The 22600-nt window shown below is 34.4% G+C and overlaps 1 protein-coding gene across 9 annotated transcripts in view; it reads left to right on the top strand.

Annotated features, from left to right (window-relative positions):
• The window catches only part of Mettl4 (methyltransferase 4, N6-adenosine), a 29095-nt gene extending 9548 nt beyond the window's left edge, over positions 1 to 19547 (top strand). For 7 of the 9 annotated variants that reach the window (XM_021734450.3, XM_005337122.5, XM_021734447.3 and 4 more), the window contains 4 exons: positions 1906 to 2080; positions 13535 to 13641; positions 14134 to 14225; positions 19369 to 19547. In XM_021734450.3, the coding sequence (XP_021590125.1) occupies positions 1906 to 2080; positions 13535 to 13641; positions 14134 to 14225; positions 19369 to 19514 (520 nt within the window). In that variant the 3' untranslated portion in view covers positions 19515 to 19547. Of the gene's footprint in view, positions 1 to 1905; positions 2081 to 13534; positions 13642 to 14133; positions 14226 to 16860; positions 16999 to 19368 lie in introns of all 9 variants that reach the window. The other 2 variants (XR_013429665.1, XM_078030321.1) reach the window with 2 other exon arrangements.
• Positions 19548 to 22600: the final 3053 nt, after the last annotated feature.

Raw genomic sequence — 22600 nt, 5'->3', positions numbered from 1 at the left:
ATGCAAGGCAAAGAATTTTTGTGACTTTTTATTTTAGAACTATTGATCGATTATTCCTGACATTGTATAGTTGCCTTGCATTAGAGCTAGATTCCAGTGTTCATTGCATTTGCAGTTGGGAGGCCAGTTAGCTTTTTTCAGAGCAGAAAAAGCAGTAGAAGCCTTATTGGAGCTGACTGAGGAGTAAAAGGAGGAAGAGTGGAAAGACTAAGTGAAAATCGGTTTTTAGCTTAAACAGGAGATTGAATTAAGGGAATTTCTTTTTTCTTTACTCCATCCTTCCTTTCCCACTTCCCCCCTTCTCTTTCCTTTGCTTTTCTTCCTCTCTTTGGCTTCCCTCTTCTCTCTGCTTTCTTCTTTTTAAATTGAATAATATAAGCATATTTATAGATTAGTAGTAAAGAACTAGTAGAGAGATTGGAATACAGAAGGAGGGGATATCTGGCCTGACAAGATACTAAAATATGGGAATAAGTGAACCCATCTGGAGGGATAAACTTTCATAAGTCAAGTCATTCTATAGAAATAGATAAATAAAGGCATAAAAAGGAAGGGAGAGAGGATTGGGCAGTTGAAGGAACCTAAAGACTTTTATTATTATTGTTATATGAATTAGCTTCATCTGCCAAGAATAAGTTTTGACAAATCTGAAAAGTGTTGGGGGTCTGGAGTACTTGATGAAGGATAATTAGTAAAATTACGAATAGTTTTGAGAAACTGAGAATTTTAGTGACCCAATTTCTATATTTGTCTTTATATGATTTTCCCTGTATGAAAAAATTGAATTACAAGGATTTAAGATAGAAGGTTTGCAGGAACTTTGAGGTTGAAGGGTAGAGTGGTTGGGGATGGGAGTTGAGGTTACTAGAGAAAAGTTAAGGAAGTGATTGGTAGTCTGTGGAAGATGAAGTATGGCCAGGAAGAAACTGAAAGGGGAGGAATAGGGCACTGGATTCTTTGATTAAGGTCCAAGAATAGGTAAATGATAGGAGGCAAGAGATTAATGTGATTGGTTTCAGAGATGAAGTAAGTGTCATGGTAAAGTCTAGGTTATTGCATCACAGTAGACTACTGAAGTAGGGTGAATACAATTCTGTTTGTTTAGATAAAGTATAGTTGAGGCATGTACATGATATGGGCTATGCTCTGAAATTGTCTAGGATAATGTCTTGGTGAGGCAGAAGGATCTCAGAGCTTAAATCATCACTGAATATGGAGAGTGAGGATGAAATGGATTCAGTAAGGAGCATTAGTGTAGCAGAGCTGGATAGCATGTGTCTCAAAGAGAAGGACATTTTATGCTAAGATGGGTGTGATAGGGGCTAGAGGTAGCCATGAATCAGGATACTTGATTTTTCCCCTCCTGTTGCATGTGTTGGATGTTACAGAAGGGGGCATATTCACTTGATTGGGTATCATACAGCTAATAGTGTTCTGTTAATACAAACTAGACTTTCTACTTTTAATGGCAGTAGGTTCCAAGACAATGGATTACTTTTAAAATGAAAGTCTGAGGGCTTCACAGAGCTCAGTGGAATTGATTGGAAAGGAAGAAAGAAACAGGATGATCAATTGGGGGTTGAAAATATAGTGGAAAGGAGATGAGATTGTGTGAGAAGATAGGTGACTTGAGGGGTCAGCATTTTGTGCAGGGCTTTTGGGTTATATTATGTGACTGGAAATGATTAAAAAACAATACAGTCTGGCAATTTTGTCAAAGAAAAATAAAGTCAGTTTTTACTTTTGGGTAATAATATGCCCACCAGGTGGCACTCTGGCTTCATATTTAGCTACACAAATAAATAGCTAGAATAGGCTTGTAATGGGGCCAATGTTATCTAAGTCTTTCCCTGCTCTTCTTTTTTTGCTGTGAATTTTGGTCATATTTTTTCTGTGTATTTTTAGGTACAGTTATTTATCGCCACTGCAAATAAAGCAAATACCTATTCCGAAACTGGCTGCTCCAAATTGCCTTGTTGTTACTTGGGTGACCAACAGACAGAAGCATGTACGTTTTATTAAGGAAGAACTTTATCCTTCTTGGTCTGTGGAGATAATTGCTGAATGGCATTGGGTAAAAGTAAGTTCAGAAGTTAATTTATTTGTTAATATAGTGTGATGTATAGGTCACATAAAAATAATACCTACTTTTTAATGCTTAACATCTCACTGTTGTGCTCCTTCAACAGGATCTAATGAGAACTTATGCTTTGCAACTTGAAAACACCTACATCTGCCTATTCTCAATGCTTTTACCATGTCTTTTTTTGGTGTGTCTTTTTAAAAACTTAATTAATTAATTTTTATTTGTTCTTTTAGAGTCTGTCTTTTTATAGTAGAGTCCCAAACTGTTGGCCTTGAGAAGTCATCAGGGAGATGGCAGAATGAAGTTTAAAAAAAAAAAAACTATATTGGTAAATTATAATTATACACAATAGTGGGATTCAGTGTTACATATTTTTACATGTGCACAATATAACAATATAATTTGGTCAATTTGCAGAACAAAAAATTTAAAAGCTCTGATATCTCTTGTTTAAAGGACAACAAACAAGAAATTTGGAAGTCTATTACCAAACATAAAGAATGTTACCCTTTTTCTTCTTCCACTTACTTACCCACAATTTTAGTTATGCTTTGTGTCATGTCCCTCTATCCCCTATTCTCTATTGTTTCTGGGTATGAGGGCAGAAAATAGCAAAGATAACCATTATAATGAGAACGAGAGGATCCATAATGAAGAAACTTAAAAGTGAAAACTAAATTTTAACTTAGGTTCTTAGTGTCTTACATACTACTGAGCCTATTTTATTTTGTTTTTTTTAGTACAGGGATTGAATCCAGGAGTGTTTAATCCCTGAGCCACATCCTCAGCCCCTATATGAGTGTGTGTGTATACACGTACATATATATATGTACATATATACATGTATATATAAATATGTATGTATATATATATGTGTATGTGTATATATGTATGTGTATATATATATGTATATATTTGATACTGAGGCTTGAACCCAAGAGTGCCTTTTTTATATTTTAGAGACAGGATCTTGCTCAGTTGCTAAGTGCCTTGCTAATCTGTTGAGGCTGGCTCTGAACTTTGCATTCTTCCTGCCTCAGCCTCCTGAGTTATAGGGATTGTGGGTGTGTACCACTGTGCCTGGCCTGAGTCTATTTTTTAAAAGAAATGGTTCCATCTTATTGGTTGAATGATCCTTAATATTTTGCTGCCTGCTACACGAATACAAATAAAAATTGTAGAAAAAGCAATGTTTTAGTTCAGAGTTCATTGGATATACTTTAAAAAATATATTGACTGTGAATTCCATAAAAGCCCTCCTGACATAAAAAAGATAAGTTATAACCAATTCAATGTTTATTATTAATATAGCTATTATATTATTTTAGACACAGTAGAGTTGCATTTTTAAAAAATATTTTCTTAGTTGTCAGTGGATGCTGAGAATCGAACCCAGTACCTAGCACATGCTAGGCAAGAGCCATAACACCAGTCATAGAGTTGCATTTTTATGGGCTTTCTTAGTCCATTGGAATATCTTCTAAAAGCTGTGTATATTGACTATTTGTACCTACCTATTTTATAAGAATTGGTAAAGCAAATATTTAGTAGTATTTTTGCTCTCATGACATACTCTATTTGTGGTTTTGGTTGAATTGATAAAGAACCATGATGGGAATGTAACATCCCTTTCCACAAAGCACATTTTGATAGTTTTTCTCCTTCTCCTCCTCCTCCTCCTCCTCCTCCTCCTCCTCCTCTTCCTCCTCTCCCTCCTCCTTCTCATCCTTCTTCTACCTCTTCCTCCTCCTCCTTCTATCCCTGCTGCATCTTTCTCCTCCTCATTGCCTTACTCATGCTAAACAAATGCTCTACCACTGAGCTATATCCCTGGCCCTAATACTTTTTAAAAAGTTTTTTATTCTAATTTGTTATATATGACAGAAGAGTGCATTACAATTCATATTACACATACAGAGCACAATTTTTCATATCTCTGGTTGTATACAAAGTATATTTACACCATTCATGTCTTCATACATGTACTTAGGGTAATGATGTCCATCTCATTCCACCATCATTTTTACACCCCTTGCCTCCTTCTTTCTCCTCCTTCCCCTTTGCCCTATCTAGAGTTTGCTAATCTTCCCATGCTCTCCCTTCCAACCCCACTATGACTCAGCTTCCTTATATCAGAGAAAACATTCGGCATTTGGTTTTTTGGGATTGGCTAACTTCACTTAGCATTATCTTTTCCATCTCCATCTATTTACCTGAAAATGCCATGAGTTTATTCTTTCATTGCTGAGTAATATTCCATTGTGTATATATACCACATTTTCTTTATCCATTCATCTACTGAAGGGCATCTAGGTTGATTTCACAGTTCAGCTATTGTGAATTGTGCTGCTATAAACACTGATGTGGCTGTGTCCCTGTAGTATGCTGTTTTTAAGTTCTTTGGGTATAGACCCAGGAGTGGGACAGCTGGGTCAAATGGTGGTTCCATTCCCAGTTTTCCAAGGAATCTCCAGATTGGCTGCACCAATTTGCAGTCTCACCAGCAGTGTATGAATGTGCCTTTTTCCACACATCCCCGCCAACACTTATGGTTTGTGTTCTTAATAGTTTTCATTCTGACTGGAGTGAGGTGAAATCTTAGAGTAGTTTTGATTTGCATTTCTCTAATTGCTAGAGATGTTGAACATGTTTTCATATATTTGTTGATTGATTGTATATCACCTCTGAGAAGTGTCTGTTTAGTTCCTTGGTCTATTTATTGATTGGGTTATTTGGTTTTTTTTTTTTTTGGTATTTGGCTTTTTGAATTCTTTATGTACCCTAGAGATTAGTGCTCTATCTTTCTTTTGCTGAGAAGCAGGTTTTTAGTTTGAATCCATCTTATGTATTAATTCTTGATTTTAATTCTTGCACTCTAGGTGTCTTATTAAGGAAGTAGGGGCCTAAACCAATATGATGGAGATTTGGGCCGACTTTTTCTTCTGTTAGACACAGGGTCTCAGGTTTAATGAGTTTTGTGCATGGTGAGAGATAGGGGTTTAATTTCATTTTGTTGCATATGGATTTCCAGTTTTCCCAGCACCATTTGTTGAAGAGGCTATCCTTTCTCCAATGTAGGTTTTGGGCACCTTTGTCTAACATAAGATAACTGTAATTATATGGGTTAGTTTCTGTGTCCTCTATTCTGTACCATTGGTCTACCAGTCTATTTTGGTGCCAATACCATGCTGTTTTTGTTACTGTTGCTCTATAGAATAGTTTAAGTTCTGGTATAGTGATGCTACCTGCTTCATTCTTCTTGCTAAGGATTGCTTTAGCTATTATGGGTCTCTTATTTTTACAGATTAATTTCATGATAGCTTTTTCTATTTCTATGAGGAATGTCATTGGGATTTTGATTGGAATTGCATTAAATCTGTATAGTGCTTTTGGAAGTATGGTTATTTTGACAATATTAATTCTGCTTATCCAAGAGCAAGGGAGGTCTTCCCATCTTCTAAGATCTTTTTAAATTTATTTCTTTAGTGTTCTGTAGTTTTCGTTGTAAAGTTGTCTTTCACTTCTTTTGTTAAGTTGATTCCAAAGTATTTTATTTTATTTTTTTTGAGGCTATTGTAAATGGGGTAGTTTTCCTTATTTCCCTTTCAGAGTATTTGTCACTGATATACAGAAATGCCTTTGATTTATGGGTGTTGATTTTGTGTCCTGCTACTTTGCTGAATTCATTTACTAGTTCTAGTTTTCTGGTGGAATGTTTTGGGGTTTCTAGGTATAGAATCATATTGTCTGCAAATAGTGCTAATTTGAGTTCTTCTTTTCCTATCTGTATCCCTTTAAGTTCTTTCATCTAATTGCTCTGGCCAGTTTTTCAAGAACTATGTTAAATAGAAGTGGTGAGAGAAGGCATCCCTGTCTTGTTCCAGTTTTTAAAGGGAATGCTTTAAATTTTTCTCCATTTAGAATGATGTTGGCTTGGGGCTTAGCATAGGTAGCTTTTACAATGTTGAGATATATTACTGTGTGTCCCTAATTTTTCTAGTGTTTTGAACATAAAGGGATGCTATATTTTATCAAATGCTTTTTCTGCATCTATTGTGATGATCATGTGGTTCTTATCTTTAAGTCTATTGATGTGATGAATTACATTTATTGATTTCCGTATGTTGATCTAACCTTGCATCCCTGGGATGAACCCCACTTGATCATGGTGCACTCATTTTGATATGTTTTTGTATTCGATTTGCCAGAATTTTATTGAGAATTTTTGCATCTATGTTCATTGGAGATATTGGTCTGAAGTTTTTTTTCTTTGATGTGTCTTTGTCTGGTTTTGGAATCAGGGTGATATTGGCCTCATAGAATGAGTTAGGAAGTGTTCCCTCCTTTTCTATATCCTGAAATAAATTGAAGAGTATTAGTATTAGTTCTTCTTTAAAGGTCTTGTAGAACCCTGCTCTGTATCCCTTTGGTCTTGGGCTTTTCTTGGTTGGTAGGCTTCTGATGACGTCCTCTATTTACTTGCTTGAAATTGATCTGTTTAAATTGTGTATATCATTCTGATTCAATTTGGGCAAAACATATGACTAGAAATTTGTAAATGCCATCGATATTTTCTATTTTTATTGGAGTACAAGCTTTCAAAATAATTTCTGATTATCTTCTTGTATTTCTGTACTGTCTTGTGATATTTCCTTTTTCATCACGTATGTTAGTAATTTCAGTTTTCTCTCTTCTTCTCTTTGTTAGCATGGCTAAGGGGTTGTCAATTTTATTTTTTCAAAGAACCAACTTTTTGTTTTGTCAATTTTTTCAATTGTTTCTTTTGTTTCAATTTCATTGAATTCAGCTTTAATTATTTCCTGTCTTCCGCTGCTTTTGGTGTTGATTTGTTCTTCTTTTTCTAGGGCTTTGAGATGTAATGTTAGGTCATTTATTTGTTGACTTTTTCTTCTTTGAAGGATTGAACTCCATGCAATGAACTTTGCTCTGGGTACTGCCTTCATAGTGTCCCAGAGATTTCGATACATTGAATCTGTGTTCTCATTCACCTCTAAGAATTTTTTAATCTTCTCCTTGATGTCTTTTACAACCCATTGTTCATTCAGTAGCATATTATTTAGTCTCCAAGTGTTGGAGTAGCTTTTTTTTAAAGCTACACCAACATTGATTTCTAATTTCATTCCATTATAATCTGATAGAATACAGGGTAGTATCTCTACTTTTTTTTTATTTGCTAAGAATTGCTCTGTGGCATAATATATGGTCTATTTTAGAGAAGGATCCATGGGCTGCTGAGAAGAAAGTGTATTCTCTCATTGAAGGATGAAATATTCTGTATATGTCAGTTTTAAGTCTAAGTTATTGACTGTATTATTGAGTTCTGCAGTTTCTTTGTTTAGCTTTTGTTTGGACAATTTATCCAGTGGTGAAAGAGGTGGGTTAAAGTCACCCGGAATTATTGTGCTGTGGTCTATTTGACTCTTAAACTTGACAAGAGTTTGTTTGATGAACATAGATGTCCATTGTTTCGGGCATATAAATTTATAATTGTTCATGACTGGTTCCTTTAAGCAGTGTGAAATGTCCTTCTTTATCCCTTTTGATTAACTTTGACTTGAAGTCTACTTTATTTGATATGAGAATGGAAATCCCTGCTTGCTTACACTGTCCATGTGAGTGGTATGATTTTTCCCAACCCTTCACCTTCAGTTTGTGGGTGTCTTTTCTTATGAGATGAGTCTCTTGGAGGTAGCATATTGTTGGATCTTTTTTTTAAAATCCATTCTGACAGACCATGTCTTTTGATTGGTGAATTTAGGTGATTAACATTCAGGGTTATTATTGAGACATGATTTGTATTCCCACCCATTTTTGTTTATTTTTGGTATTTAACTTAACTTGGTTTCTCTTTTGATTAGTTTTTCCTCTAGTGTAATTCCTCCCTTTCCTGATTTTCATTTCCTTTTCATGGCAGACTTTCAAGTTGTACATTCTTATAACTTTTGTTTATCATGGAAGATTTTTATTTCATCATCAAATCTAAAGCTTAATTTTGCTAGATACAAGATTTTTGGTTGACATCCATTTTCTTTCAGAGCTTTGTATTTGTTGATATGTTTCAGGATCTGGGCTGAAAAATTTGCACGTAATCTAATTGGTTTCCCCCTATATGTAATCTGATTCCTTTCTCTTTTGGCTTTTAATATTCTCTCCTTATTCTGCATGTTAGGTATTTCCATTATAATGTCCCTTGGTGTGGATCTGATTTGATTTTGTACATTTGGCATCCTGTAGGCCTCCTGAATTTGGTTTTCCAATTCATTCTTCATGTTTGGAATTTTTTCTTATATTATTTCATTGAATAAGTTGTTAATTTCTTTGGTTTGGAACTCTTTGCTTCCTTTATCCCAATAACTCTTAAATTTGGTCTTTTCATGCCATTCCATATTTTTTGAATGTTCTACTCATGGTTTCTTATCATTTTTACTGTGTGGTCTACATTCTTTCCAAGATGATATATTTTGTCTTCATTGTCTGAGGTCTTGTCTTCCAAGTGGTCTAATCTGTTGGTGATGCTTTCATTTGAACTTTAAATTTGGTTTATTGTTTCTTTCATTTCAAGGATTTCTGTTTTTTTTTTTTTTTTAGGACCTCTATCTCCCTATTGAAGTAATCTTTGCTTGCTGTATTTGTTTTTTTTTAAAATTTTTTAATTGATTAATTAATTTTAATTAGGTATATTGATGACAGCAGAATGTATTTTGATTCATTGTACACAATTGCAGCATAACTTTTCATTTCTCTGTAGCATTGCACTATATGTGCAGACATACATGTACCTAGGGTAATGATGTTCATCACATTCTACCATCTTTCCTGCCCCCATTATCCCCCCACCATTTACCCATCAGAGTTCCTCCATTCTCTCCATTCCCTCCCCCAGTATGAACCATCACCCACTTATCAAAGAGAACATTTGGCCTTTGGTTTTTTGGAATTGGCTTGCTTCGCTTAGCATGATATTCTCCAACTCCATCCATTTACCTGCAAATGCCATATTGCATTCTCTTTTAATGCTGAGTAATATTCCATTGTGTATATATAATATAGTTTTTTTACCCATATATTGAAGGGCAATTTTTGTTTCCACAATTTGGCTATTGCAAATTGAGCTGCTATAAATATTGATGTGGCTGCATTATTATAATATGCTAATTTTAAGTCCTTTGGGTATAGACTGAGGAGTGGGATAGCTGGGTCAAATGATTGTTCCATTCCCAGTATTCCAAGGATTCTCCATACTGCTTTCCATGTTAGTTGAACCAATTTGCACTCCCACCAGCAATGTATAAGTGTAACTCTTCCTCCACAGCTTCGCCAACAATTATTATTATTTGTATTCTATTTTTTATTGATTGTTCAAAATATTACAGAGCTCATGATATATCATCTTTCATACATTTGATTATTTGTATTCTATATAACTGCCTTTCTGACTGGTGTGAGATGCAATCTTAGAGTAGTTTTGATTTGAATTTCTCTAATTACTAGAGATGTTGAACGTTTTCTAATACATTTGTTGATCAATTGTTCTTCTGAGAAGTGTCTGTTCAGTTCCTTGAACCATTTATTGATCGGGTTATTTTTATTTATTTATTTATTTGTGTGTGTGTATGTGTGTGTGTGTGTGTGTGTGTTTAGATTTTTTAGATCTGTATATATCCTGGAAATTAGAGCTCTATCTGATGTGTGTGTGTGTGGCAAAAATGTACTCCCAAATTGTAGGCTGTCTTGTCACCTCATTGATTGTTTCTTTTGTTGAGAAGATGATTTTTAGTTTGAATCCATCCCATTTATTAATTCTTGATTTTATTTCTTTTGCTTTAGGAGTCTTGTTATGGAAGATGGGGCCTACTCTGACATGATGAATATTTGGGTCTACTTTTTCCTCTACTAGGCATAGGGTCTGGTCTAATTCCTAGGTCCTTGATTCACTTTGAGTTTTGTGCATGGTGAGAGAGAGGAGTTTATTTTCATTTTACTGCTATGGATTTCCAGTTCTCCCAGCACCATTTGTTGAAGAGGCTGTCTTTTTGCCAATGTATGTTTTCAGCTCCTTTGTCTAGTATGAGATAACTATATTTATACGGGTTTGTCTCTGTGTCTTCTATTCTGTTCTATTGGTCTGTGTGTCTATTTGGTGCCAATACTATGCCATTTTTGTTACTCTAGCTTTGTAGTTTAGTTTAAGGTCTGATATTATGATCCCACCTGCTTTACTCTTCTTAGTAAGAATTGCTTTGGCTACTGTAGGTCTCTTATTTTTCCCAATGAATTTCCTGATTGCTTTTTCTATTTCTATAAGGAATGACATTGGGGTTTTAATTGAAATTGCATTGAATCTGTGTAGTCTTTGAGTAGTATGGCCATTCTGACAATATTAATTTTGTCTATCTAAGAGCATGCTCTTTCTTTCTCTAGTGTTCTATAGTTTTCATTCTAGAGGTCTTTCACCTCTTCTGTTATATTGATTCCTAAGTATTTTATTATTTTGAATGTGGTAGTTTTCCTAATTTCTCTTTCAGAGGATTCATCACTGATGAATAGAAATGCATTTGAAACTCTAGCCAGAGCAATTAGACAGAAGAAATCAAAGTGATATGAATAGGAAAAGAAGAACTCAAACTATCATTATTTTCTGATGACATGATTCTATACTTAGAGGATCCAAAAAACTTCACCAGAAAACTTCTAGAATTAATTAAATAAATTCAGTGAAGTAGCAGTATATAAAATCAATATCCGTAAATCAAATGCATTTCTGTATTTGTTTATGTAGCTCTTTGTCAAAATGATCTTTTGCTGCCTGTATTTGCTCTCTTATATCATCCTTTAATTTGCAGGACACTTTAGTAATGTACATCCTGAACTTCTTCTCTGTCATTTCTTCTGCTCTGCTTGCCATGGATTCTGATAATGTGGTATCTTGGTTTGTTTGGGACACTTTCTTCCCTTGTCTTTTCATATTGCTTGTGTGTCTTCCCTTCTAGCACTGTGGATGCGAGGCGTTAATGTTTTTAGTCTAGAGGCTTATTGTGCCCCTGTAGGGATCCAATACTTCTCCTTTGAGGTGAAGGATAATGTTAACAGGTCCCAATATAAAAAATATACACCCTAAAAACAAATGTTTGCTATTAAGATGTTTACAGTTTGGTCACAATGTACAAAAATAGTGAATTCAAATATTATCTACAATATACTCAGTAGATTTGTAAGCGGGTTTACATATTCTGATGGTGGACAAAGAAGAGGAATAGGATGATGTGCTGGGGAGGTAGGAGGTGAGGATATACAGTTATTATATCTTAGGAAGTGTGAAAGAGAAATCTAAAGAAGAAGATTAGTAGTAGGAGAAGGGGGAGAAGGTAATTTTGGGTAGATAAGTGGGAAGACAGTTGAGTATATAAAACAAACATACATATATATTAAGAAAAATAAAAAATGTTAAAATAGTAGAAATTGGTGGGAAAAAAGAAAAAAGAAAAAAAATACAATACGACTGTAATATACTCTTCAGATGTCCCAGTCCTCAAAATCCTAATTCATGTAAAGTACTTGTTTTAACATATGTTGGATATGTGAGGGTAGGAGAATAGAGAGGGAGAAGAAAGAAAAAAAAATCTTGAAGGAAGAAAAAGAGATTGTTTTGGTTGGAGATCAGTATCTTTCCTGCCTCCCTTCTCATCCAATAGGTGAGGTTGTCTGTTGTTAGCTGGTATCTTCATCCTCAGGATGGTGAAGGTAACTAGGGTGTCACTGCTGGGTGGGGTAGTGGCTGCTGGGAGAGGAGAGAGTTAGAAACTGGGTACCTGGCCAGCTGGAGTTCCGAACTGGGAGTTGCCTCCACTGAAGATGGTGATGAAGGTGACCCACGATGGAGGCACCTGCTTTCAACAAGCTGGGCGATGGCGTTGGATGATGAGTTTAGAGACAAGCTCTGTGGTGTGCAGTGTATGGCTGTCAGCTGATTTCAGAGACTGTGTGACATTCCAGGTGCAGGCAGGCTACTGCGCTGTAGGGGACTATGTCTGGTACTGCAGAGTCCCAAGATGGCGGTGACAGGGGGAGCCCCATGTTGGTAGATGGGGGTCCACACCTGCCAGGTGTCCTACATGGGATCAGTGTCCGTGATTTCTGATCTGGTGGGTGGCCAAAAGTTCTTTGCGGGTGCTGCGCCACTGATGGTCTTGCTCAGGTATGGCATGGGCAAGTAGTTGGGAGTCTTACTCTGTCACTGAGGCCTGGAGCCCTGCACAGGCATGGTGATTCCTGCATGGGGGCAGGGATATTGCTTGCAGAGAAGCAATATTCTCACTACTTGAGTCCCAGGTCATGGAGCAACATAGAATGCTGCCTCCCTCTGGCCTGCCATCTTGGCCCCCCCACTAATAGTTTTGTTATGGTCAGACACTGGGGTCAAAGTCAGAAAGAGGTCATTTTCTGAACTTGAACTCAATAAAATGTTAATATATAAAACCCAAGACTATTCATTGCTAATAACATTCAACTGAATACTAAGAAATAGTATGACTAGAGTTGAAAACAAAACAATATATTGTAGGAAACATTTATTAAATAATTACACATTTGTTGTATCATAAAGTATAAAGGCTATCTGAAGAATAAGAATTTTCCAGTATTTATACAATACAATGCATGAGAGGTGAAGTATTTGATTGGTCCTAGAGAAAAGATAAAAGGACTTTCTGATTACTGCTGTGGTTGTTCAGGTAAAGTGGTTGCTCAGTATAAAGAATTTCATAGGTAATATATATAAATACTCTGACAGTGAAAATACATATCTTCATTATAAATTAAGAGATGGATTTGTTATTATAAATTATATTTTTAGCTTGATTGGTTGAAATGAATTTTGAGAGTCTGGTCATCCCAGGATGAAATGATAATTGAATTTCTGAACTTGTAATGCTAGAGGCCAGTCCTGTACTGGGTATTGTTTGTCTCATCAACTACCCAGCTTTTTTCCTTATCAATTTTAGTTTTCACAGTATTTAATGACACTGTGCTGGTATAGTGGTATATACCTGTAATTCCAGCTATTCAGGAATCTGAGACAGGAAGATTGGAAGTTCAGGGTCAGCCTGGGCCACTTAGCAAGATCCTTTCTCAAAATAAAATAAAAAGGACTGGGAATGTAGTTCAGCAGTAGAGTGTCCTGCTGCATTTAATCCTCAGAACAAAACCAGAACAATGTTATATAAATGAATTTTTTAAAATCCCTTGTAGTCTTCAGTATGGTAGCCATTACCACACGTGGCTCTTTAGCACTTGAAATGTGGCTAGTTCTGTGAAATGTAAAATATGCATCAGACTTTAAAGACCTAATATGAAAGAAAGAATGTAGCATATCTCAGCCTGTAGTGATGGTAAAAAATAACTCCTTTTTTGTTGACTCCTTTCTACCAGATCACCAGTTCAGGAGAGTTTGTGTTCCCTTTAGATTCTCCACACAAAAAGCCTTATGAAGGTCTTATACTGGGAAGAATTGGAGAACAAACTACTTTACCATTAAGGTAAGAAAGGTGATGTATCAAAATTGTATACATGTGGGGTTGGGGATATAGCTCAATTGGTAGAGTGCTTGCCTTGCATATACAAGGCCATGGGTTCAATCCCCAGCACTACCAAAAAAAAAAAAATTGTATATATGTATTTTTAGGGTTGTAAGAATTATTAACACAATGATCATTGATTTTTTTTTATTTTTACATTTTTGAAAATCTAGAAATCACCTAGAGCAGAAAAGTATGAATTGTATAGTACATGAAATTTTATATTACCTTTTGTTTTATCTAGTGTGTAATTGATTATAAAAAATAGAAAATGAAATTTTAGGAAATATCTCAATTCTTAAATTGTTGATTTCCTTCATTGATTCTATTCTAAAATTTTTTCTAAAATCAGATACTATTTTAAAGGGGAAAAAAGAATCAATGCAACTGTGATATAGAATTTTAAAAATGTTCCTTAAAATATAGTTAACTATCTTGTTCTATTTTAATTAGGAATACAGATACAAAAGTTCTCCCCATTCCAGATCACAAATTAATTGTCAGCGTGCCCTGTATTCTTCATTCTCATAAGCCACCTCTTGCTGGTATGTTTTTATAAAATTGAATTGTGATGATTTTTGAAAAAAAAAACTGAAAAAGAGATTGAACTGAGTAGTTGAATGATTTGGTTTAGAAATTAAATCAGGTAAATATTGTTGTAATATTTTAAAAATTTATAGCAGAATTTATGCAGTAGAGAATAGATTAGACTTAGTTACTACCTTGGCTTTTCCTGTTGTACCATTTTTTTATCTTTATTTTATTTTTATGTGGTGCTGAGGACCGAACCCAGTGCCTCACACGTGGTAGGCGAGCGCTCACCCCCAAAACACCCAGTTTTACCATTTTTCATATTCCCCTTACTATTGGTTGCTCCCCCATCATTGGCCTTGACAGAATGAATGCTTGAGAAGGCATCTGAGGATGTAGTTCATCTGGGGACTTTTATTTTACCACCAGGTTTTAGTATAGGATGCTGGTTTCAGAATACTCAAATCTCTTGCTTGTTCTAAAACCAGGAACTTGGAATAGTGGTAGTAAGAATGATGGTTAGGGGCTGGTATTGTGGCTCAGTGACAGAGTGCTTGCCTCTCATATGTGAGGCACTGGGTTTGATCCTCAGCACCACATAAAAATAAATAAACAAAATAAAGATATTGTGCCCATATATAACTAAGAAAATATTAAAAAAAAAAAGAATAATGGTTAGAATTCCCTTGGTATTTGGTAGAGACTCTCAGTTTTATGTTTTTAAAGAGGACATGTTGCTTGGACATGGCTTAATCCTGGCTGTGATACTTGGGAAAGTTACTTGAATCCTCTACCTTATGGTCCTCATTTAAAGAGAGAGTGATGAGCCAGGTGCTGTGGGGCACACCTGTAATCCCAGTGGTTTGGGAGGCTGAGGCAGGAGGATAGTGAGTTCAAAGCCAGCCTCATCAGTTTAGTGAATCCCTAAGCAAGTTATCGAGACCCTATCTCAAAATAAAATATAAAAAGGACTGGGGATGTGGCTCAGTGGTTAAGTGCCCCTGGGTTCAGTCCTTTCCAAAAAAAGGAGTTGGGGAGACAGACGGAGAAGCAAGGAGAGACAGACAGATACAGAGAAACAAAGAAATGATATTTATTATTTCAGAGCTGTAAGGATTGGTTATAATATATTTAAAATTCTGTAGCACATAGTTCAGTAAATGCTAAATTTGTTGGGTGAGAATTTAAAAATTTAGACATGTAAATCCTTGAGAGATTCTGAATTTGATAATCAAACTTGGGAACACATTTATTTGATGATTTCTACTTAAAACCAAAACCAAAACCAAACCAAGCCAAAACAAAAAATACCTAAAACTGTATACAAACTGCCACTCAGGAAAACTATAGGCAACTTATTTTTTGCAGAATTATGGAGTAATTCCTAAGTTAGCAAACGTAAGAAAGGGAACACAAATTCTCAGGAGAATTATTTTGAAAGCACTCAGGGTTTCTGTTAACTTAAATTACTTCCATAAAGAATCTTTATTGCATTCCTTAACTGGAGAAATATTCAGATGTTTATGTCATGATCTGCTCTTTGACTTGGAGGATTTCTCAGTGAATCATCACATTCAAACTTTGGACTGTATGAATTCTGCATTAAATTTATGATTCAAGTGAAAAATGGGATTGTACTGTTCTTTGAGAAAAAAAATACCTCTGACATTAGTTATACAAGATGGAGGAAATCTAATATGTATCATTCTTATTTGAATTTCTTTATCATTTGGTAAATACCAAACTTTATTTGGTGTTTATTTTAGGGCTTATATCTTACTTTAAAAAAAATCCCCAAACTAAGAACCCAGATCTTTCATTATTCAATTATAGTTAAACTTTTATAAGTTTTTAAAAAATAGAATAAAGTTATATTTAAATATTATTCTTAAGAGAAAAGATTTAAAAATAGTGAAAAATTAGTACTGAAGCATTTTATTGTAGCCTTTTATCTATGAAATGCAATTCTTCCATACTCCCAGTAGAGAGCAGCAGAAACATATTTTTTGGATTGAAAACATTTAAAAACAAAAATATTTTTTGGGAAAAAAATCTAAGTGACTCACTCGTATATTGGTTAAGTAGTGACAGACAAGGAATATTTGTAATACTTTATTTTTTAGTTCATGCTATTATATACATTTTAGTTACAGAAATTTGTAAATTAAGCCATCAGAAAGCAACTTTCAGATTTCTGGGCATATTGTTACTATTTAATTCTGAAGTAATAATTCTGGGGATTTGCATAATACATGTTTTATATATAATGCTTAGAACTTTTACCTAAGCATTCTTAAACCTTTCTGTGCACATTCATAAAATGAAATGTTTCCTCTTTTGCTTCTTAGAAACACCAAGTTTTTGTGAAAAATTTTTTAATTTGTTATTTCTGTTGTAAAATATACCAAAAAAGAGGAAGTCCCACATTGGCAGCATATTCCATTTCAAATAATATATTTATGAAATCTCTTGTTGAAAGATCAACCAATAATAGATGTGGCTTATAACCTATATTAAAAATGTATATTCTTAAATTGAAGGATTTAAGGTAGGAAAATTATGAAATAAATGTATTTGAGTTACAATTTTGATTTTCATATTTTATATCAGAGAAATTTCCACTTCTTTTTCTGTGTCATGTGCTAATAGTTTCTATCTGAAGAGTGAAACATAGCTGATGAGATTGTACGCAATGATGTTTGGGCCATTTCTCCTCTTCTACCTCATCCTAGAGCAAAAGAGTGATGCTTGGATATGCATTGTTTGCTTCCTTTCCATTGGTTGGAAGTATGTTTTAACATTTATAAATGTTATGTAATTGTCTATGTATGTCATACTCCTGGTGAAATTGATTTTTTTAAACATTTTTTTTTTAGTTGTAGATGGACACAATACCTTTATTTTATTTATATGTGGTGCTGAGTGAGGATTAAACACAGTGCCTCACATGTACCATGTACGAGGGCAGTGCTTCACCTCTGAGCCACAACCCCAGCCCCCGAAATTGATTTTTACATTTATTTTAAATGCAAATTTATTTGCATTTATTTTTAAATTGATATTTAAAGTTAGTAGGAATAATATATTTCCATTAATTAGCCTTTCTTTTGCCTTGTTTTGAAATAAAACAAATGTGATTAACAGTAAAACCTCTGATTTTCTATTTTTTTATTCTTTTCCCCAACTAGAAAGAACAATACATGTAAAAATGTATTATATTGAGAAAGGATGGTAATAAATGGTTTACGTTGTATTTTTCCACTCGAAGTACGTAGCCATCTTTTTCTGTTAGATTATTAACTTATAAAACATGGGTATTCTTCTTCCTTTGCACTCATTATAATAGGTGCTCAGAATAATGAACACTTTTGACTGACTGACTTCAGTTTAAAGTTCCAAAATAGGGATACTAACATCTTTGTACCAAAAAACTGAACAATGTAAGCAAAAACAGAATCTTGTTTCATTGTACCTTAGGCCACATTAAATATAAATTGAAGCTGGTAAGACATTAAATTTATGGGTGAGGAAATGAAAAAATGATTTAGGATTATTGTCCTTTAAGACTTGGGAAATCATTCTCTTTCAAGTTTCAAAGCATTTAATTATATGAATGTGAAAGTACTAGAAGTCTTTGTGTCAGCATCTTCTAGAAGCTATCACAGCCCAAATTTGAGTTCAATTGAATTATAGACAATGAAAATTTTTAATTCCTTCTTGATTTTTGATAAACAGAACCAGTACTCTTAGCAAATAAGCAAGTATTTTGCTCTGAGAGCAATTGAAGAACTTTATGAAACTTAAAGTGTTGATATATTGTCTTTTAAATCTTACCTATATCAGTTATTCCTGAGCCTTATCTTTCCTAGAGGGAATTTGATAGGTTTCTTCTAAGCACAACTTTACAAAGCAGTTATGAAATATGTTTTTTACTTGTTTAAATATGTTCCTTTTCTGAATTATTATTTTTATACCCAATTCCGGTTAGGTAGACTAGCTAACTGACAACATGATTAAAATTAAATTGGTTTAAATAACTGTCTTCCAACTGAGCATGTGTTAATAAAAAAACCTTCTGTGGTATTCTTTTCTTTCATTTAGTGTAGATCACAGCTGTTTAACGAACATATATATGAGGTACCTTTCCCCAACAAAATAAGATTTTTAATGTAGTAATTAATGTAGTATAGAACTTTTAATGTAGTATATTAATATGTATTAAATAGGGAATACTTTTTTTATTGGTTGTTCAAAACATTACAAAGCTCATGACATATCATCTTTCATACATTTGATTCAAGTGGGTTATGAACTAAATAGGGAATACTTAACTGTGGAAATCATATGGTGAAATTTTGGTAAAGAATGATCTATAGCTGGGCATGGTGGCGCACACCTGTAATCCTAGCAATTTGGGAGGCTTGAGACAGGAGAATCGAAAGTTCAAAGCCAGACTCAGCAACTTCGAGGTGCTAAGCAACTCAGGGAGACCCTGTCTTTAAATAAAATACAAAATAGGGCTGGAGATGTGGCTCAGTAGTGGAGTACCCCCGAGTTCAATCCCTGGGACAGGAAAAAAAAAAAAAGAAGAATGATCTATAATTTGAACATGAGGGAATGCTTTTAGTACTACCAAGTTATAGCTATAGGGGGCTATAGTTATCTATTTGTTGTGAATGTATCATTTTGTATCCAACTCTTCATTTCACTGAAGTATATGCTATAAAGAGACTTTTATTTTATCTTTATTTTTAAAGTTGGTTGTCTCTTATTGTTTCTGTAGAGCTCTTTCTCATGCATGGATTACATTTATTGAAAAATAAAGTAAGTTCTCAAAGGATATGTCAGCAGTGTCGGAAAACTGAGAAGTCACCTACGTGGGTGTTAAAATCCTCATTTCTGATCTCTAAATGAAAACCAGTAAATCAGGACTACTGAAAGTTCTGTTGGTATTGTTCCCAGTCTCAAGGACGCTTATTTCAAATGATTTTTTGACTATAAATAGTAAGGCCTGTGATGAAATCTTGACATTAATTTGCTTTTATTTTTTTTAAATGAAATATCCTTTCCTCTCTTACTGGCTAAAAGGAAATTGATTTTTTCCTCAATAGTAATTTTTGTGTTTTCTCTCTCTCTCTCTCTTTTATTTTTGGACAGAGGTTCTAAAAGACTACATCAAGCCTGATGGGAAGTGTTTGGAAATGTTTGCTCGAAATTTACAGCCAGGTTGGACTAGTTGGGGAAATGAAGTTCTCAAATTTCAACATGTGGATTATTTTGTTGCTCTTAAGTCTGGGTGCTGACTCTGACCTTAATTAAAATAGAGCTTTTCCTCAGTGTTTCCTCTCTTCATTCAAACTCATTCATTTCTTTTACTACCAACAAGTATGCTTAGACATGTAAGATTTGGGCTTCTAGTAAGTGACCAAAATGACTGTCCATGTAATTTTAAGATGGATTTTATTTTCCTTATTATTACATTCCATATTATTTCACACACTCTGCAATTAAAGAAGTAAGATGTTAGACTGAAGACAAGAGGTGTGTTATTGAATAACTTAAGAAAGCATATATTATGGGCCACATATGCTTATTTGAATGTGATTGATTTGCCCTATATGATGTTATTAAAAAAATGGATCCCTCATTCTAAAAAATTAGAAATTTTACACTGAAGTCGACATTTCTGCTTCTCTTTAATCATCAGAAGCTCTGGGTACGCTAAGGCCTGTGCTCTTTCCTGACATCAACCTGCAGGGCCTGTGCTGCTCACCTATTTACCTGGCCCCTGTCTGACTTGAATGTGTAGCTTCGGGTATAGTCTTACATCTGGGGAAAGCATCCAGTTACTGCCAACTAGTGCATCAGTGGATTGAGTTTATGCAGTGGTTTTGGAAGGTTTTAAATTTAACTCAGGGTTGCTTCTCAAGCACTGTTTAGCTTTGCTTGTTTTATAAGAAGAATATTAAAAGATATTTCTCATAAAAATGTCAAAAAATAAACACTAAGATTGTGAAAAATGTACTTATATTATTTATAGATTTTCTACAAATAAATATTTCTCTACTGAGTAAAAAAGTTTGTTTTTTTTTTTTTTTTTTGTTTATTTTCACGGTGCTGGAGATCAAACCCAGGGTCCTATTTGTGTGAGGCAAGTGCTCTACCTCATAGCTCAGCGGTAGAGTACTTTCCTGGCCCCTACTGAATGAAATATTTTGACCAAAATGGTTTATTGAAAAGCATGCTGATTGATTATGTATTACCCTTTCAAAATTGAGATATAGTTTTTATGTAATAAAATCCCCCAGTTTCCAATATAACTTTAAGTGAGTTTTGAAAACATGCTGTTGTCTGCCTACCACCATGATGTTCTTATGGTACATTGGTACATTCCCTTCACCCCAAACTCCTGTGTCTCTTTACAGTCAATCTCTTCCTCCTAGAAAACAGTGATTTGCTGTCATTTAGTTTTACTTTTTAAAAAAATTTCATGTAAATGGAATCATACAGTGTATTATGTCTGTCATAGCATTTTTAGAGAAGAATCTACTCTCTACAAATTGCACATATTTATTTACTAAGTAAAATATTACACTGAAATGACTTTTTGACAAGCTTGTCAGTTTATCAATTTTTTCAAATAAAAATTTGCTGTTTTTAAAGTTTGTTCATTTTTTGAATATAAGGATGGGACCAGGGGCATAACCTTTTGTTTATGGAAGTGTTCTAACTTGTTATTTGAAAGAAAAAAAGTTAAATATAAACCAAACTTCTCATATCCTCATACAAAATTATTTTCAGCTTATGTTATTTATAGATTTCATAAAGTTGGTGGAAACACTTTATCCTTATCAAGTTTTTGGACTTTAATTATTTTTTTAAAATGTTATTACTTTTTATACATTTATTTATTTTTATGTGGTGCTGAGGATCGAACCCAGTACCTCACACATGCTAGGCAAATGCTCTATCACTGAGCTATAACCGCAGCCCCTAGACTTTAATTTTTGCATCGTGAGTACTAATACTGAAAGAAAAAAAGAATTTTTATTCAATGATTTTAGTGTTCAAGTGGCAAGTGTTCCAAACTTAGCTCTGTTCCTAGGTTGTATAATCTTTGTAACACCTTTTTAATTATTAGTCTCTTATTGAACAAAGGATGATTCTACAAAGTTTAACATTTACCTCTGAGAACAAAAGTCAAGGTCTATGAGCTTTGACATTGTTACCATTCAATTTTAGCCAATTGATCTGCTAAATTTACATATTAATAAGGTGTTTTTATTCAGAGCTTTTTACATTATCTTTAAACCATAAAATTTTTGTGTTTTTTTCCCCACTATCATCTTCCTTTTACTGGTTTCAGTCTTTTAAGACTCTCTGTAATACAGCTTGGACAAAGGAATGGAACTAACATTTGTTGAGAAGTGTGTGTTACTCTGTGCCATGCTTTTTACAAATTTTGTTGCACGTGATATTTGTACAACCTGATAGATACTATCTTCATTTAAGTTGAAAAAACTAAAGCCCAGAAGTTGTGGTGAACACATAGTTAAGTATTGAAACTATGATTAGCATGCACAGTTCCCTGACTCTAAAGCCCTAGCTGTATTCTATATAAGAACATGGAAAACTAAGCAGATGACTAAGTGATATAATTTCTAAAATGATACCACTGTACTCTAGCCTGTCCATTCTAGCTCTAGTTTGGGTTGATTTGTACTTAGAGGCCATGGATTTACAGTGGACATCCGGGGCAACCCATACGGAAAAGTCTCCTACCCATTTTGCTTCCACATGATTAACTAACATCCCTCAAAAAACTTTGGGGGAAATCTTGCTCTTAACATCATATCCTAGGAATTCTTGGCCTTTCTTTTGATTCTTTCACCCTCTCACACGGAGTCCATTGGAGTAAAATCACAGAACAGTTAACTACTGGGTAGCATTAGAGGATCTTAATCCTGATTATCACTCACCTGTCATATCTTCATTTCTTGTTCTTCTTTTGTACCCTCTAGTCAAAGTCTGACCTAGTTTATTTTAGTTCTTTTGACTACCATAGGCAGTCTTTTTTTTTTGTATCTAGGGTAGTTAGTAGTGTAGACTGTAGTGTGCTACAGTCAGCTCAGTGTAAAGCTGAGCTGACTGTAGCAAGTCAGCTAAAACTATAGGTTTTAACCCCACTTAGCAAGTCTTGGGCATGTCTCTAGGCCTTGGTTTCTCCATCCATAAATACAAGCAATAATAATAATACCTAATAGAGTTGTTTGAATATTAAATGAATTAACACAAGTAAGGCAAACCAGGTTCAGTGGCATGCTGCACTGCTCAGGCAGGAGGATTACTTGAGCCCAGCAGTTCAAGCCAGCCTGGGAAGTAGTGATCC

This window comes from Ictidomys tridecemlineatus, chromosome 13 (genome assembly GCF_052094955.1).
Source record: "Ictidomys tridecemlineatus isolate mIctTri1 chromosome 13, mIctTri1.hap1, whole genome shotgun sequence".
In the NCBI taxonomy this organism is placed as follows: Eukaryota; Metazoa; Chordata; class Mammalia; order Rodentia; family Sciuridae; genus Ictidomys; species Ictidomys tridecemlineatus.
This window is presented reverse-complemented; position numbering and strand designations above follow the sequence as displayed.